The sequence below is a fragment of the Calypte anna genome, chromosome 18, assembly GCF_003957555.1.
Source record: "Calypte anna isolate BGI_N300 chromosome 18, bCalAnn1_v1.p, whole genome shotgun sequence".
Taxonomy (NCBI): Eukaryota; Metazoa; Chordata; class Aves; order Apodiformes; family Trochilidae; genus Calypte; species Calypte anna.
The window spans coordinates 42,669-60,057 of NC_044263.1; the positions used below are offsets into that span (position 1 = coordinate 42,669).

The window sequence follows — 17,389 nt, forward strand, 5'->3', positions numbered from 1 at the left end:
GACTGGAAAGATATGTGCTGATGTTGTCTTATTTTTTTTGGCTTTGGTAGATTCCTGCTCGGGTAGCTACCAGTGTTCTCCAGTCTGCTGTGCATCGATGAAAATTATTTTGTCATGGAGGGCAGATAATGCATGGCTGATCTCCTGTGTTACCAGTGGCTTTACTAGCAAAAATACCCTAAACTAGAGCGGAGACATTACAATTGGGAGTTCTCCATGTGACTTAAAAGGCACTTGGAGGAACATGGACAGACTCCAGCAGCTGCCATTACAGGATGCTTTTGCCAGAAACCCAATGACCTTAAAAGAACCCTGTGGTAACAGGGCTGGAAAAGAAAGATGGTTTACAGAGTTGACCGCCTGTTATCAGATGGCCATTTCAGTTTTCCCTCCACAGGCGGCAGACTTTACCCCCTTTTTATTATTCTACTGTAACTATAAATCTTTTACTTGGTTTAAGAAAGTTTTTTGTATAATTTTGCTAATATTATTGGCTTAATTCTCTGTAAAGAAGTCTTGCTTTTGTCTGATTTAAAAATGTAGAATATAAACAAACCTAAACTAAAGACAATGACTTGACATTTCGTGTTTTAAAAAATCAGTGTGGCAGGGAACATGTATATGAATCAAAACCATCTAACTTTATTTAAATCGTTTACTTATTTTTTTGGCCCCATTCTGACTGAGAGTTTTCTCTTGAAATTTTTAAAACTATAAGATTTTACTTTGGTGTTCGCTGTCTTCATTCACACTTAATATTTAACTTTCCATGTAACAAAAAGGAATTTTTAATACTCATTCTTTTTCATAAAAGGGGGGAATTAAATAACCTGCAGGAGAGTCTTAAGTATAGTAGAGGTGGTGATAATGAATTTATTTTTTAGTAAAGAATATGAAGGACAAAGTGAAAGACTCTGGCATTTGAGAGCTTTAGAATTTGAAAGTCTGTCCTATCTCTGTTTAGTTTGGTTAAATGGGTAGTTGCAAACATTTGTTTTATTGATAAAATTTTATTTCCTGCACTCTGAGGCTGGAGATTATTGCAAGTGAAAAATACACATTGCTACTGAGTCTTCAGTAAATTTGCATGTTTCATTTAGCATCTACAGGTTTAAAAATAAATAGGTTCAGGCCTTCAGTTTCATACCAAGACTCAAAAAAGTAATTCTTAAACAAAACAAAACAAAATAAAAAACAATCAAAGCAACTTATTCTTGCTATGAAGTCCTGAGAATTTTTATACTTTGGGTGTATACCATACTTAATTCTTGACTGTATTCAGCCTGAGTATGCCTAATATCATTAGCTAGGAATGAATGACTCAATACGCTTAGGTTGTTCAAAAAAACTGTTGCAGGTGGTTAGCACCTGTTAGCTATGGAACATGGGAGGTTCTTCATATTACTTGTTACTGCAAACAGTCTAAGAAAGTAGATATTCTGTCTTCACAGTACTTGTAATAGTATCAGAAGTACTGTTTATACTAGTGTGACTGAAGTAATGGATAGTTCCATGCTGGAAGTGAATGTGTATGCAGAGGTTTTGTTTGAACAGTTAGGTACTTTGAGAAATTCTTCCTTGCTTGAAAACTTTTTTTTAAAGGCCTGTTGATCTTTTATGAAGCATAATTGATAAAATTTACAAATACTTTTTTGCCCCTCTCAAAAGTCCACTCTTCCTTGGATGTTTTCAGAACATTAGCTACTTGCTTGTGTGTACTCTGGGTCTGACTGGGGAAGCCTGTGTTTGGAGAGAGTATAGTGAAAAAGCTTAAGAGTTTGATCCATGTATAAGTTTGCATAAGAGAACTATTTCCTCAGTTACTATATACTTCAGTATTTTAGGCATGTGCACTACCATTAGAACAGTTTTACACTTCACTGTGCTGTCTTTGTAAATGTCTGTGGTTAATAATGTACTGTTAGAGGGATTTAACAAAGGCAGCGTCTTTATTCTCTGTATCTGGAACATTAGATTGCTGTACTATACTTAAAAGTTGACTGCAGACTTCTAGAACTGTACTCACTTGTGGGCAGTTTTTGTCCTTCATAGTAGTTAAATTCCATCATGCAGAAAATAGTTAGACTGTCTATATAAACCTGTGTATTGGAAACCAGTATCTCAGAGCACTTCATTTGTATTACCACTGTATTTGTGTACTTAAACAAATATGTAAATACATTCATAATAACTTCATTTCTTCTTTGGTGTATCTTACTTACAATGAATCCTTACTCTTGGTGTAACTTCTTTTTTTTTTTTTTCTTTTTCTTTTTTTAAGGGGTTTCTGTACCTGCAAAGTGCTTTGTCAGTTGCAAAGACATTGTTGTCAGTTGAAGACATTGTCACGGTACTAAAACTTCCAATGAAGGATTTTGGTAGTTCATGGTCAGAATGCAGCAGTTAGGGTGTACAAGAACAAGGAGAAGGCATTCATTGCTTTGCTCACTGAAAGTGTGTCTTTTGTCTCCTTGAAGCTAAATGTATTTGTCTGCATATTGCTTTTCCAAAAGTCTTTTTTACAAACACTTTCTCTTATCAAGTAATAAGTTGTTATGATGGGAGGCATGGAAAGAGAACTGCTACTGAGACTTGATCAGTTGCAGCAGTTAGGTGAAAAGCAAGTAAAATACTGAGCTCTATCCACAGTGCCCTGTATAATAAAAGCCCTGGGTTTTGCCATTTCCAGAATTCTGTTCATAATCTGAAGGCAAATATACATTCAAGAATTCTCTTTGTTGCTGACTAGCAAGCCTTTAAAAACTGGAAGGATATTTTAATTTATGCTTGCAGTTTTCATTTAGAACTGGCTACCTGCTTTTATGTAGAAAATACCACGTGTGCTGCTGATTTACATAATCTTGATGGTTACAGAGTCCCAGTATTCTTTGTGGTACAAGTACCTTGAAAACGATTGAAAATAAATCCTATGCTTTAAGAGATATGTTAAGTAAAAGCATATAAAGAGTCCATATGTTTAGTTTAAACTTCATGAAGTTACTCAAGTCTCCCTTGGAGGAAGGCATGTAGAACTCAGTGGCATGTAATCCTTCATTCTTCAGTGGGAAAAAAATAGCATAAGCGCAACTATTTCTTGACATTTCTACACATTCTAGACCTCTGAGTGGCATTCCCTCCATAAAATTTGTCAAAGGCAACAGTTCCAAAAATTGAATTCCCACCAAAAAATCTATACAATGAATTTACAGATTTGTAAGTAGATCATCAGCTAGAGCATACATGTTAATTTCAAAAATAGGTTTTTTTCTTTGTAAAATATTAATACAAAGGTATTTATTTTGTTCAGGCTTTGCTTTACAAAAGCCACACTTCATACGTATAAAATAAGTTAGTGAAAACAAACACTTGTTTTTTTAGTATTGCTGAGTCGCCATCTGTTCAGAAATCTAGATTTTGTCTAGTTGTGAGGAAGTGTAATCCACCCTGAATTTACGACAATGTAGGACACTATATGTCGTTCAGTAGTTTTGTATCAGGTGGGTGCTCAGAGGTCTGATGTTCACTAAGAATCAGTTTCATAGTAAAATCCTACTAAATAGCAAATATTTGCAAAGGAGTAATACTTCATGACTTTCTCAGTCATTGAGAGCTTTTCCCTGCTTAATCTCATTAAAACTGGTGTGCTTTAACAGAATCACAGAAAGTTAGGGGTTGGAAGGGACCTTGAGATCATTGAGTCCAACCCCCCTGCCAGAGCAGGGCCAACCAAGGAATGCATCTAGGTGGGTTTTAAACGTCTCCAGAGAAGGAGACTACATAGCCTGCCTGGGCAGCCTGTTCCAGTGCTCTTGTCACCCTCACAGTAAAAAAATTTATCCTCACGTTTATATGGAGCCTCCTATGCTCAAGTTTATATTCATTGCCTCTTGTCCTATAATTGGGCATAATTGAGAAGAGCCTGGTACCATCCTTCTGGCTCTCTCCTTTTATGTATTTATAAACATTAATGAACTCACCCCTCATTCTTCTCCAATCTGAAGAGCCCCAGCTCCCTCAGCCTTTCCTCATAAGGGAGATGATCCACTCCCTTAATCATTTTGGAGGCTCTCTGCTGTACCCTTTCAAGAATGAAACCATTGCATGCTGCAGGCAGAGTGACAAGGGAAAATCAGATAGAATATGCATATACATGCACCAAATATGCAGTATAAGAAAAAATACTTGTTTTAAGATGGTGTTGTTTGTTAATCTCGTTTGGGGAAAATTCTTGACTCAAAATGTATGGATATGATCTGGATCTGAGAACTACACATCTAATGAACAAACAGGGATGTGGAAAAAGGAGAAGTGGTCTATATAATGCTAAAGCTTTAAGCCCAATTGTACTGTGTCTGTGCTGTGACCAACCCAGGATACTTTAGATGTGGTTGGAATAATTTGGTACATTATGCACTAGGAAGAAAATGTCTAGCCCTGGTCTCATAACCAGACAAACATTTAGTTTAATTAGAGTCCTTGCTTAGTTCAGAGCTGCAAATGTTAAAGGTACAAAGGCAATTCACAGCTTCTGGTATTTCCCATAATCCTTAAGGAAAGGATAAACCAGATTATCTTGAGGTCATGCAGAGACTTTTTTTTCTAAAAAAATGCCGAACAGCAAATGTTTCTCTACTCTCACTGCTAAGAAAACGTATTTTCATTTTATCTGACATTGTCAACCCACTGGATCTTAGATCACATTTTTCTACAAGTCTGAAAAGTGTTTTGCTATTTAAGATTTTTAAGTACTAAAATCTAGATTGGCTGATTCATTGCGTTCAGAGTTTTCCAGTGGAAGGCTTTAATTGCTGAAACAGCAGTAGATGGAAAAGTCAGAAGAGCAAGAGCTATCCTTATTTCTAACTGTTTTGAAGCATTCATCTAGGGATAGTGAGGAAAGGTGCTGGCTTGAATTTTGCCGAGATGATGAAGCAGGTATTGAGATCAGTCAAGGAACAAACAGCTTTTAACTAGAGGTAAGTAGCTTTTTACTCTGCCTCTCACTTTCCCTGTTTTCAGATGAATGCAGGGCTGCTGATCTTGCAGACTGTCACTAGCAAGATACTGTTACGATCCCAAATTTTTGCAGTAGTAGTGGATACACCATTTTCCTTTTGGTACAGATAAGACCTATTCCATAAATGGAGAGAAAGCTGCTAAAATAGTATATTCTAAAGCCATTGCTTCTCATATGCAGTGCCTCTGCTATGGGCAACATTGTTTACTCTTCAGATATTGGTGGGTGACCTTCCTTCAGCAGGTCCAGCAGCAGGGAAAAACAGTCTGCAACTTGGGTTATTCCTGTTTTCCTCTGCAGCAAATGGCCTGACACCTTTCTTTGAGACTCAGAGTAGCGGACACAAAGATCAACTCTGGTTTTCTGTCACAAGGGTGTGCTGGATGCTAATAAATTGTGTAATTTCAAGTGCATCCAGGAACTATTCATTCCTGTAGCAGCATATGCCTTCATCTGGCCATTGGAGTACAGCTCTCTGTACTGGGAGTACGGTGCTGGGAAACTTTTTTTTTTTTTTTTTTTTTTTTTTTTTTTTTTTTTTTTTTTTTTTTTTTTTTTCTCCACATTTTCGGGTGGTAAGGAGGTCAGTAATGTAAAAGGCCTTTGTGGCCATTTCTGTAGGAGCTGTTGGGTACATGTCTCAACACAGCCTAGCATACTGGCTCAGTTGTCTTGAGTGGGACAGAATGGAAGCAGGGAACCTAACTGGCGCCAGTAGTCAGTAGTATGCTCAACCCTGCCAGTTCTGATGTTGCTGAGAGATCTGCTTTAGTCTTATATCTGTGCTGGTGCTTCTTGCAAATGAAAATGGTAAAGATATAGCCTACATGAAACTGCCTCGAAAATTAAATTATATTAATAAAAGAAACCTATAATTTGACCTCGTGCAGAATGCATCCCCTGCTCTCACAAATCATTGCAGTACATTGGTAGGTCTGTGCTGAAAATAGCACAAAAACAGTGGCAGTCCTGCTCATTCATCTTTGAGTTAAGAACTTGCATGGGCCCATGAGGCACCTTCTGCGAACTCTAGATTTAGTAATTATTTGTGGTGTCTTTGTTGTAATGCCTTTCTATAATATTATATAATCCATAACCTCCTCTTCTGCCCTACACACATAAAATTGTGGCATAACACATTTCCAGCTTAACCTAAAGGTACTGTGTATGGAAAGCAAAGCATAGCATGGAAAGCCAGTGTGATCAGCCCAAATTTCCAAGATGTTAAGAGTCTGGACAGTTTGGAGGATATATGGAAACCTAATCCTGTGCCAAAATCTGAGGTCAAAGGAATAACCATTTAGTTCTCTAATAACAGTATAGCATGATCTAGCAAAGAAATCTGGTGATCAAAACCCACAAGGACAAAAATGGCTGTTTGAGAATCTGAATTCACCTTTGTGAAGCTTTTTAGTTTTTGCTTTTTGAAACAGAACTCCATCTGAAAACTGTATAAGGCCTTCACATACTATCTGAAGCAGCCTCCAGGGATATAAACTGATCAAGGGATTCTGGCTTCTTCTTGCCCTTTTATATGTTGGCCCTCTCGAGCTAGCAGTTCTGTGGTTCAAGTACTGACTTAGTCTTTAGCAAACTGAGCTGAATTTGGTGACTACATTCATGTAACTAGGACAAGCCAGCACAATTCCTGACGCTAAATTAATAAAAGGTTTTAAAGTAACGCGCTATTATGTGATAAAAATAAACAGTTTATTCAGTGCAGCATCGATTTCTTTTTAAAAATAAAAATAAAAAAAACCCCACAACCTCAAAACAAACAAACAACAAACAAACAACACCTGTCAGGATCCTAACTTTTCAATTTCTGTGCAATTGTCCTAACAATGCAAAACCATTTTGAAGAAATTACCAGAATGGAGGCGAGTATCTGAAATACCATTCCATTACGGAATGGTTCGTGGTTTTGGCACTTTGTTGGATTTACTGTATGTTTCTGTTAAAATGGTTGAGTATGAAACTAATGGTGTTATTTTTAAAAAGGTACACTCTTTAAAAAACTCTTAAAACTCTTTAAAAAAGTTTTAAGGGATTAAGGTGTTTTAGTTTTCAGTTATTATGCAAAACAGTTTTGGCATCTGAAAGCCAGTAATCCTTTGCTACCAACAAGAAAACAGAATCTTTTACAATTGGTCTGTTCTGAAGATTGTTACTGCAGTCACAAACTCTAGAGTTTTTTATAAATGTACCTGAAAGATGCATTGCAGTAGCAGAATTTTGTGTAAAATAAATTTCTTTAATGTGTTTGGGTGGAAAAAAATACATATTGACTTCCCTTTAGCTTCCTTTTCTATTCAGTGTTTTCACATGCATCTTTTCCCTCTCCTTGTTTCTTCAGCTATGCTGTCACTACCTTGGTTGACCTGTTTCTTCTCCTTCCCTCATGACAATTTCAGAGACAATCTAAAGACTGGCCAGATACTCCCCACTCTGTTTGCAGAATGAGTAGCAGAACCGACCCCGTTACTGATTGGTCCTTGTGTACTGCTGTCATAAATGGGAATCAACAATATTATCATGCTTTCTCAACCAGCAAGAATGGCAGCTTTTTCCATAGATTAACCAAAAGGATGGGTAAGTGGGCAAATGAAAAAGAAAACAAAACAAATAATAATTAAAAAAAAAAACACAAAAAAACCCAAGCAAAACAAACAAACAAAACAACCCACAAAACCAAACCAAACAATAAAACACCCTATTAAGAACTTCCTACGTGGCTAACATCTGGAAACTTACAGGTTTTTTTATATCTAAAATGCGCACTCTTTCAGAAGACTCTACTAAACCTAATATTCATCTTCTCTATGTTGCTTGTAATAATTTTCAGTGCTGCAGGGGAACTACTGAAAACCATGTATGTAAACATTGGCTGACTTTGTTTGCTTACAGGCTCTGTCAGGATCAGTTCTGCTCATTTTATTTTCTTTTCATACTACCTCATAATACCACTTGTGTTATCTGCTGAGGACAGTATCTGTAATGTGTGTTTTCACATTGAATATTTCCAGATGATAATTACAAAGATTATAGGTTTAGACAAAAACCTAGAAATACACTTACACAAATCAAGGTAACAGATACATCAAAGGTAAGTTAGGGCTGAGCCAATTAATCTAAAAATCTAAAAAAGTAAGAAATTCAAAAACCAAATGGAGAACTTCAAGTTCCTGAGATTTTTCTCCATCTTGAACTCTCTCACCTTCACAAAGAACACAGAAAGGGAAATTATATTTATCCATACAACGCAGCAATTTCACCAATATTGTTTGAAAACATACATATAATTCCACTTTTTTTTAAAATATATTCTTCCTGTGTCTTCCAAGTGAGTAGTTTCTGGTGATGCATAGCAAGACTACTTGTGTTTATAAAAGCTTGTTTAGTTTACATAAAAAGTATAACCAAAATACTCCACCTTTTACTGTTAAAGCTAATTCTCCAATAAAAGGTTGTGTAGCTGATCAGCTTCCAGAGGGAGACCCGAAGAGCTGACCAGCATCCAGGTAATAAAGCAGACGGCCCAGCCCTAAACTAGATCTATTTCTAAAATAAATAGTGTTGAAAATCTTCCTTTTCTAAACATTTTGCTTCCTGTCATGTTCACACACATGTTTCTGGGTTAGTTACAACTTTGCCATTTTTTTCAGGCTCATCTTTCAGAAACTGCTCCACTTCAATAGAGTCCACCTTGGCTTCATCTTTTGTGTGTGGTTCTTCTGATTTTTTCTTAATGCAGAAGAAATTTCCCAATGCCAATACAAATGCTGAGGTGGTAACTTCAGTTCCAGCAGTAATAAAAACAAACATGTACCTCCCTGTTGCATCCAAGAGTTTTCCTGAAAAACACAATGTTGCATGTAATTAAGAAAAGTGTTTGTCTTGCAAATAATTGGTTTTTACTTTGTAAAAATATTTAAATGCCTCCTGTCCAGAAATACCATGACTAAAATACCCTTTTGCCATGTTTGTAACAAATATTTTTTCTATTATTTCAGTTCAGTTTAACATTCACTGTCCCACCTCAATACACATGCTACCCTGCACAGACTCATGCAGTTCAGCTGGAATAAAACTAGCCTAGCCTTCATATGCAAGAGATCAAACAAGTCCATGTATTTCAGATCAAAACTTGCGTATCTGTGGCAAGGATCTGTATCATTAGCTTTCTCTCACTCCCAGTCTCAGTTTCTTTCCTGCATGGGCAGTGCACTGTCTGGTTAAAATGGAAATCTTAATAGTTGGTCTGGAATACTTGACTAATTCTGATGTTTAGTCAAATTAACTTTTCATAGGACACAGTGGAGTTGAAAGTACAGGAGAGAGGATGTGAAGAAAATGCCTCTCCAAACCTAAATACTGAGTAGTAGTACACAGAACTTTTTTTTCTGCAAGTGATTGGTACAACAAAAATAATTGATGCTTTTTAGTGCCTCCTATAAACACTGCCATTTTATAGTAGTGAACAAAGGGGGGGGAGGTTGGGTGGCTTTTTGGTTTTTTAGGGTAAAATTTACATTTCTTAAGTAATTAATTTGCAATTCTGAATTCAAATTTATGATTATTTTGTAATGCCCCCTTTTTCTTGAATTGTGAGACTATGACAGTAGTCTACCTTCCTTAAAACAGTCCAGCCTTATCAGATTCTTTACCCCTTCCCTCCTGATGTTTTCCTTTCTCCTCCAAATCTACTATAGACAGAGAATCTATCCTAGTTCTTTCCAAGGAAAATACACAGGTTTCCTGTTCTGAATCCCAGTTCCAAAGAGATCTGAATATCACAAGTTATTCATCTGTCTTATACAATTATTAGTCATCTCCTACTAAGAGGTCTGGTGCAGGCTTTCAGTGAAGGAAGTGCAGCACCTCCAGATGGCATTTCAACCAATGCTGAAACGGATCCAAGAAGGAAAAGATCATCCCACCCTGTCTTGGACTACTGACACATGTGCAATACTAGTAATGATAGGCACTTCTCACATAACTTGTCTTTTTTTCCCCTGTATAATTTGTGTAGATGGATGCAATACAAATTATTATGAATTCTTAATTCAATGGAATACCTACCTGCCGATGGTGGACCAATTAGAACAGCCATAGCTTCTGCCAGGAGCACCAGACCAATAGCACTGGAAAACTTCTGAGTACCAACAATAGCCATGAGAACTTCAAACTGAAGAGCACCTACCATTCCGTAAGAAATACCAAAGAAAATGCAAAAGACCACCAAGCCAGTATAATCAACAGACATAGAACCCATGAGATCTGTAAAGCCATTGAAAATCATAGCAAAGCTGAAGAGGTAGACACAGCGTGGTCTAACCCACTTAAGACTAGCTACCATCCCACAAATAGGCCGAGCAAAGATATCAATGAATCCCAGAATAGTCAGAAGAAAAGCTGCTTTGGTATCCTGATACCCTAAATCCTTGGCATAATTCACAACAAAAACTGGGGGAACAAAGAGGCCCAGCACCATGATAGATGCTGCTAGTGTGTAGATTACAAAACCACCATCTTTAAACACACTGAAATCCAGAAGTTTTTTCTTCACTCTCTTCTCAGGTGATTCTTTGGTAGCTTCAGACTTTTTGGGTGGCTCCAAAGGCCTCATTAATGCTCCACATACACAGCAGTTGAGCAGAATCCCACCTAATATAAGGAATCCTCCTCTCCAACCATACTCGTGTTGTAGTATCTGCCCCAATGGTGAGAGTGCGCAAAGAAACACAGGACTGCCAGCAGCGGATAGCCCATTGGCTAAGGGACGACGTTTGTCAAAGTAACGGTTTAGCATGATGAGTGAAGGCTGAAAGTTCAGTGCCAGACCCAAACCTGTTACAGAGGGTACATAAGAATTAATACTGGCCTACAATATCCCAATTACATTCTAATTACAGGTTTTCTGATTAATGACTTAAGAGTTTTATTTCAAATGGACAAAAGGAGTTGTAACATTTTTAAAAGCATTCCACTTCCATAACATTATTGTACTATCTGCTCACACTTCACTGATTGCAGCAGTGGTTATTGAACATACCAGAAAAAATAACATACATTGCAAAATACATGACAGTTTAATTCCACAGGTATATTCCATCTTTATAAAAGCCCATTTGAATGATCCTGATGATGTACATAATTGTCACAGCTAAGACATAAGCTAGCTCATTTTCAACCTACTTACCTGTAATCACACCTGCAGTAAAATAGATCTGAATTATGCTTGTGCAGAAAGAGGCTGTCACCATCCCCATTGAGGCAAAAAGGCCACCCACCAGCATGACAGGGCGACAGCCAAAGCGATTGACACATACACTACACAGAGGACCTAAGAAAGAAGAGCAAGTTAAGAGTTGCTAAGATAAACCAATTGCCGCAATTGATTTTATGTCAGTTTGCATTTTTTCTCCAATGGATTTGGCACTCAGATTTACAGTTGGAGTTGATGATCTTAAAGGTCTCTTACAACCTAAACGATTCTGTGATTCTTTCCGTACTTTACCCACACTGTCAGGCCAAATTGGAAGAGTGTTCTTTCCTCTGTAGTCAAATACTTGTCTTTTTGGTATTCAGAAGGCCATGCAATTTTTCATCATCTTTTGTAGCTACTGAGCTACAGAATTTAATTTCCTATGCAAGCTGGATGTCCTTTTGGATTTATGTGATTAATAGTAATTAATTGTAATTATGTGCTTTTTTTTTTAATTTATCTGATTAGTAGTAATTCTTCTTTGGAATGCCTTACTTACACACAAGTAATGATACACAGTTATGACATGCTGGAAATGGCTATATGATTTACAAACATTATTGCATGACACAAAACTGTTTCGAAAACAGCTGCCTACCTGTTCCATAAAGCATGGCCAACAGAATGGAGGAAATCCATGCGGTGTCACTATATCCAATGCCAAATTCCCGGATAAGTTCTTTAAAGAAGACGCTAACTGCCTTAGGAAAGGCATAGGAGAATCCTGTGATGATAAAGCAGCCAAAAAGGACAGCCCAGCCCCAGCCGCCATCAGGGGCTTTAACACCAGATGGACCATCATCAATCACTACAGCTCCCATGATGAAGCTCAAGAGTGTTCCCTAGGAAAAAAAAGTAGTTACAGATAATAGACATTGGGACAATTATCTAACCAAAATCATCTAACCAAAATAGGGACAAATTGCACTGCAGCTAAAGTTACAAAGAAGAGATGGGACTATTTTAAATACAAACCTTGAAGATAAAGTGCAATTGTAACTATTGGTTGTTTAGGCTTAGTCCATGTAGAGCTTGCAAAAGATCGGTAAAAATGAAATGCACACAGCTGAGTTTAAAATGAACATCACTTCACAGCTGTCTCGAAGTTAAAACTAGAATTCAACCAAATTAGTGTTTCATAGGAAAACTGAAGCCATCACAGTATTTCGGGGGTGTATCTGACCTTCACAAATACATAACTACTCCATGAAGCCTTCGGGGTTCTTGTTGTAAGACCTTGTTGTATGAAGTTCACTGAGGAGAGACCTGAATGCAACATGAGGTCCATCACAAGTATTCGGTGCAACAAAGGATAAATCATTCAGGTTTTTGTTCCCTACTGAGGACAGTGATACAAACATGATGCTCTGGTATATGGAAAAGAGGAAGACCCCTTTGAGCTCCTGATGAGCTATCAGTTTTCACACATTGAGTAAGTGCCTAAGCTAAATTGCAATGAAGATCTGCACAGTTTTTGTGGATGATGGTAGTCAGTAACTGCCACAGTGCTCAGTATCACTGCCTGAAGCAAATACTGCCCATTGTTGCTAGTACTACATTATCAGTACAACTGTTGATATTTGGTCATAGTTCACCTCCTCCATATGCTGCCACAAGCACCTTTGCATCTAAAAAATATTTTCTCATGGGATTGTTATGTGCTATACAGTAATGCTGCAAAGTTTTAAGAGATACTGGGTACTAAATGATGCTGAGGTACGCCCGGGGACCCTGGAGGGCTGCGGGTGGACCCTGCTCGGAGCCGCTTCCGTCCCACGCATCCCCGCCACCCCCATGACGTGAGGCGGCGTGAGCCGCCCCGGCAGCGCTAGCTGGCGGCAGCCGCACTGAGACGTGCGGGACGTGACAGGGCGGCGGGCGGGGTCGCGGCTGCAGCCACCGAGAGCTGCGCGGCTGCGAGGGAGCCCGGCGGAAACACCCTCCTCCCTGGTCGCTCCTTCGCTGCTCCCGGCCCGACCTGCGCGCTGCCTACTGTCCCGCCCGGCCGACGGGACAGACGGGACTGGCGTGCCTGAAGAGAAGCGGTCTATAAAACGGGTCTGTGTTCTGCTGTGATAAAAGAGCTAGGCTTGCAGATGTGAGGGGACCTGGCACACTTCCAACATTTCATAAAAATAAGTCTATAGGGAAACAGTAACATCCACTCACTCTTCTTCACGGCATGTCTATTTACCACATCTAGCTAAAAATCACCATAAACCAATCTACCAGACCGTCAAAGGCCATCTACATATGCACACACATACATCAGTCTTGTTTATCTGGTTTAGTCCATCAGTAGTTCATGTTAGCACATCAAAATTGAAAGACCATTAGCCACAACTAAATGAACCCTGTCTCTAAACAGAACACATATGAACTTCACCCTACTGCAGTGTGCCCTTACTACATTACACTGTATTCACCTCCCCTGGAGAATTAATAGGAAGTGGTGGGGAGGTTTCTGTCTGAAACGTGGAAACTGGAGTTAGCATTAGAAGAGAAGAGATTAGTTCATGGTTGACTTGCACAAGCAAAATTTTTACTTATCATTTCATTACTGGGACTCTGCTTTGCTTTCTGCCCTTGCTAGCTCAGTCCTGTTTAAAGGCAAAGGATTACCATGAGCTGGCTACAGTTCAGTTTCAGTATCTTCACAACACACATCAGTATTGTCAGTATTTATTCCAGATTCCTCCTATCATAAATTGTTTCTTCCTTTGGTAATGTGTTAGACAAAGAGAGTAAACGTAGTTAAATATTTGAGGTTTCGTGCTCCTGAGATTATCTTCTTGTTGCCGTGGAAACTAATGCAGGATCAGTTAGGAGGAAATATTAGGTGATTGTAGGTAGCATTGTGGGTGATGCATTTGTTGTGTTGGTGCAGTGTATTTAAAAGGAGATAATTTGTATTATTAATAGGAATAGCTAGAAATGGCAAGAATCTAAAATCAGCATCTAGTCAATGCCCTTACTGGACACAGTGCAGTACTTTATGGTCAGCAGTATGGGTAGGAAGGACATTTGTGAGTATGCAGGCTGACCTATATAAATTAAAAACTTCCCCTGCATTAATTGTTTTAACTAAAGCAGAAATCTAACCAAGCTTGGATTCCTAGCATAGAAATAAAAATGGTTATCAAAAATAAATAAATGAAGAGGTTAATAATTCTCTCTTCACAGGGTCTTGGGCATATAGATACACTGAAGACTGTAGACTACTCAATACTATGTTAAGAGTCACAGACCTCCTATACTTGCCCACAGGTACTAAAACCTAAGCAGACTAAACCAAAGATGTATTCCATCCTTGGCTTTGAGTGAAGAATCCTAAGACTAGCAAATTCTACTCATTTTTGTGGGAAATGACCACTTGAAAAGCAATTTAATACCCTCCAGAACCTGGTGATAGCCCTCTACATATAGAACAGCTACCCTTTAGAACAGCTACCCTTTGCATTGACACCACTGACATCTGCCTATTTGACATGATTGTAACTCTTTTCCTGATGTTCTTGCACTAACACATAGATCCTTAGTTTGAATTTTATTATGACTCATTCTTAGGTACTTTGTACAAGCTATTTTAATGGACCACTGGCATGAAAAAGTTGTGCCTTTCTTGTGGCTTACCTTGTTAAATATCAGTCAATTGAATTACATTCCAAAAGCTGCTGAAAACTCCTGTTCTCTACAAAATCATTACTGCATTTACTGATGCCTGCCCTGACCTCCTGTCCTCCCCGCAAGGCTCTGCAGTGACTTTCACGCTTTCATTTTGGCCTCTTCTGTTTAATATGAAAGTTTTCCAGTTCCACTGCATATGCCTTTCTTAGGAGTTTGACAGCTTTCACCATTCTCTAATTTCTCTCTAAAAACTCACAGGGAAAAACATACAGTAATTCTATGCTGGCTGTAGCTGTAGGTAATGTTCCAGTCCCCCACTTACCCAAAACCTTTTCAGTGTTCACTGCTACAGCACAGTGACATACATCACAAGTTACTAGCAGACTGCAACACAGTAAATTCATATGCAATTTTTTGTGTAGTAAGTAATACAAGTGTAGATTCTACACTGCTGCATTGTGAGGAAAGATCATCTGGCCAAAAAGCATCATTTTACACAGTCACTTTGGACAGTGCAGCTGCATAACATGGTGTCATACATTGAGATATGTGAATTCCCACTTAAGTCACAATTTAAAATGTCGCCTTAATATTTTTATAATTTACCTTGAGTTTTACTTTCAAATTAACCACAACAGGTGTTCTGTACTGATTCTGTTCCCCATTTTTAAACTGTTGGCTGCCACGCCTTAAGAAACTACCGCTCCCTCTGAAATAAATATTGCAAAACCATACATGACTCCATTCTGTGACATCCTAAACTAAACCGTTTTCCAACTGCTTTACGCAAAAAGCACACAAACCCACTGACCAAAAGTGCGTTTCTACAACCGGTGGTGACGGTCTGCACCGGTGATGAAGCCGTATCGCTACATTTCACCCACAGCTTTATGCGCTTCGCTTTTCCCCACGGAACCGTTCGGAGGAAAACGAGCCCCAAACCTTTTCATGAGGATTACCAGTTGAAGCAGAAAAGGGCTCTTCCCGCAGAGATGGAGAGGGGCTGCAGCTGCCCGCCGCGGGGGAGGCGCGGGGTAGGGAGAACAATAGTGGCCGCCCGTGGCCCTTCAGGGCGGGCACGGCGCAGAGACGACCCCGGGAACGCTGGGGCCGCCGCCGGTTCTCGGGAAGCCCCCGGGAGGTGGTCGCGCGATTCAGCGTCCGAGCGCCTCACCTTCCTCCGCGCGCTCGCAGAACGGAGTAACGGAGCTCAGACCCAGGGCTGCGGCGAGGGAACGGTCCCTCAGACAGCGCGTTGCTCGCTTTGGCGGATCTAAACTGTCGCCCCCGTCGAGAAAGGGAACTCCGGAACTTACCCCCGAGGCTCGACGCTTAAACGAAAAGTGAGCAGCTGCGAAGGGAACGCGGCGTCAGGGCTGGACGCGGAGACCCGCGTCGCCCGGTACCGGTCTGAAGCCAGCAATGGCGGGAACAAAGCCCGAGCTGGCGGGTGCAGCGCAAGCTACCCGCGTGGCACTGTACGTGCGCCGAGGCGGGACCCGGACCGAAGGGGAAGCGGGGGGCAGCGCCCTCTCACCGCAGCTGGAGCGAGGCTTGGTCCCCAGTACGACTCAGTGTCGGGACAGCGCTATCAGACCGACAGCGTCGGAGACGGTGGGAGACCTGCACCGCAGCGCGGGTTTCCCGAGGAAAAAATCCGCCCGCCTGTTCCCATAAGCTGGGATAAACGGAGACGGGGCATGTGGGGGGAGGACGGGCATCCGCCTCCCGTGAGGTGGAGCCCGGGGCGTTGCGGACAGCTCGTGCCGTGCCCACCGCCTCACCGTCTCCTTGAGCAGCCTCTGGGCGCAGAATGAAGCCGCGAAGCACGCGTCGCTCTCGCCCAAATCCTCTGCCGCGCTCGAGCGCGGCCGCCGTCCAGGGCAGCCCGATGCAAAGATGCACCCTCGGCCGGCCCGGCCCTTCGGAGTCGGTTCACGCGGCTCCGGACCCCCCGGCGCTCCCCAAGACGCTCGCCCCCGTACGCCAGCCGAGCACTCCGCAGCAGCAAGCACAGCGGCTCCGCCTCAGTACCTGAGTCACGTCCCACGCCTTAGCCTCAGGATGCTCGTGCTCGTGCCGCTCTGCTGCCCGCCGTCACCGTTCGCCTAGGCAAACTCCCCCCAGCCCGCCTGCGTTCCGCCGCGCGCACCGGCGAAGCAGTTCGGTGTCTGCTGGCCCCTCCCACGCCAGAGCGGGGGCGCCCGGGTCCTGGCGCCGGCACGTGACTCCTTCCCGCCGCCCCCGTTCTCCTGCACCAGCACCGCGGGCGACCCGGCCCGCGGGGGAGAGGCGGCAGCCGTCGACTCGCCCGGAGCGGAGCCCCGCGGGCGCCCTGGGCGGCGCAGCCAGCGCACAAGGTACCAACGCGAGTGTTCTGTTGCTTGCCTGGAACGCCAGGCGGGGTCGGATCCTGCCCGCGGGGATTACTGCCCCGATGCTGAGAGGATCAAGACCTGAGCAACGGACTGAGTTGA

At 41.2% G+C, this 17,389-nt stretch overlaps 2 protein-coding genes across 14 annotated transcripts in view; one reads left to right on the plus strand and one right to left on the minus strand.

The window, feature by feature from the left end:
- Positions 1-8,849, plus strand: part of CSNK1D (casein kinase 1 delta) — a 25,311-nt gene extending 16,462 nt beyond the window's left edge. For 3 of the 7 annotated variants that reach the window (XM_030462082.1, XM_030462083.1, XM_030462085.1), the window contains one exon: positions 51-2,196. In XM_030462082.1, coding sequence (XP_030317942.1) covers positions 51-101 — 51 coding nt within the window. In that variant the 3' untranslated portion in view covers positions 102-2,196. Of the gene's footprint in view, positions 1-50; positions 2,197-4,874; positions 4,977-7,431; positions 7,664-8,682 lie in introns of those variants that run through there. The other 4 variants (XR_003988324.1, XM_030462080.1, XM_030462081.1 and 1 more) reach the window with 4 other exon arrangements.
- SLC16A3 (solute carrier family 16 member 3) lies at positions 6,716-17,115 on the minus strand. Of its 7 annotated transcripts, none has more exons than XM_030462090.1 (5): positions 16,947-17,115; positions 11,884-12,127; positions 11,220-11,363; positions 10,100-10,867; positions 6,716-8,871 (listed from the first exon to the last, which is right to left on the minus strand). In XM_030462090.1, exons 2-5 carry the CDS (start codon positions 12,104-12,106, stop codon positions 8,636-8,638), a joined length of 1,371 nt encoding a protein of 456 aa, XP_030317950.1. In that variant the 5' UTR covers positions 12,107-12,127; positions 16,947-17,115; the 3' UTR covers positions 6,716-8,635. The 7 variants fall into 7 exon arrangements, with proteins under 7 accessions (XP_030317950.1, XP_008492797.1, XP_030317952.1 ...); XM_008494575.2 differs by lacking the exon at positions 16,947-17,115 and adding an exon at positions 15,872-16,673 and having other exon boundaries at positions 7,669-8,871; XM_030462092.1 differs by lacking the exon at positions 16,947-17,115 and adding an exon at positions 16,697-16,919 and having other exon boundaries at positions 8,636-8,871.
- Between the last annotated feature and the right edge of the window lie 274 nt (positions 17,116-17,389).

What these genes read in the sequence shown, in the direction of transcription:
- SLC16A3 (XM_030462090.1), bottom strand. Translation starts at nt 12,106, where the DNA reads ATGGGAGCTGTAGTGATTGATGATGGTCCATCTGGTGTTAAAGCCCCT. An exon ending in TACTGCAGGTGTGATTACAG is followed by an intron (nt 10,868 to 11,219) that starts GTAAGTAGGTTG and finishes CCTCTGTAACAG; the next exon opens with GTTTGGGTCTGGCACTGAAC. An exon ending in AATTGGTCCACCATCGGCAG is followed by an intron (nt 8,872 to 10,099) that starts GTAGGTATTCCA and finishes TGTGTTTTTCAG; the next exon opens with GAAAACTCTTGGATGCAACA.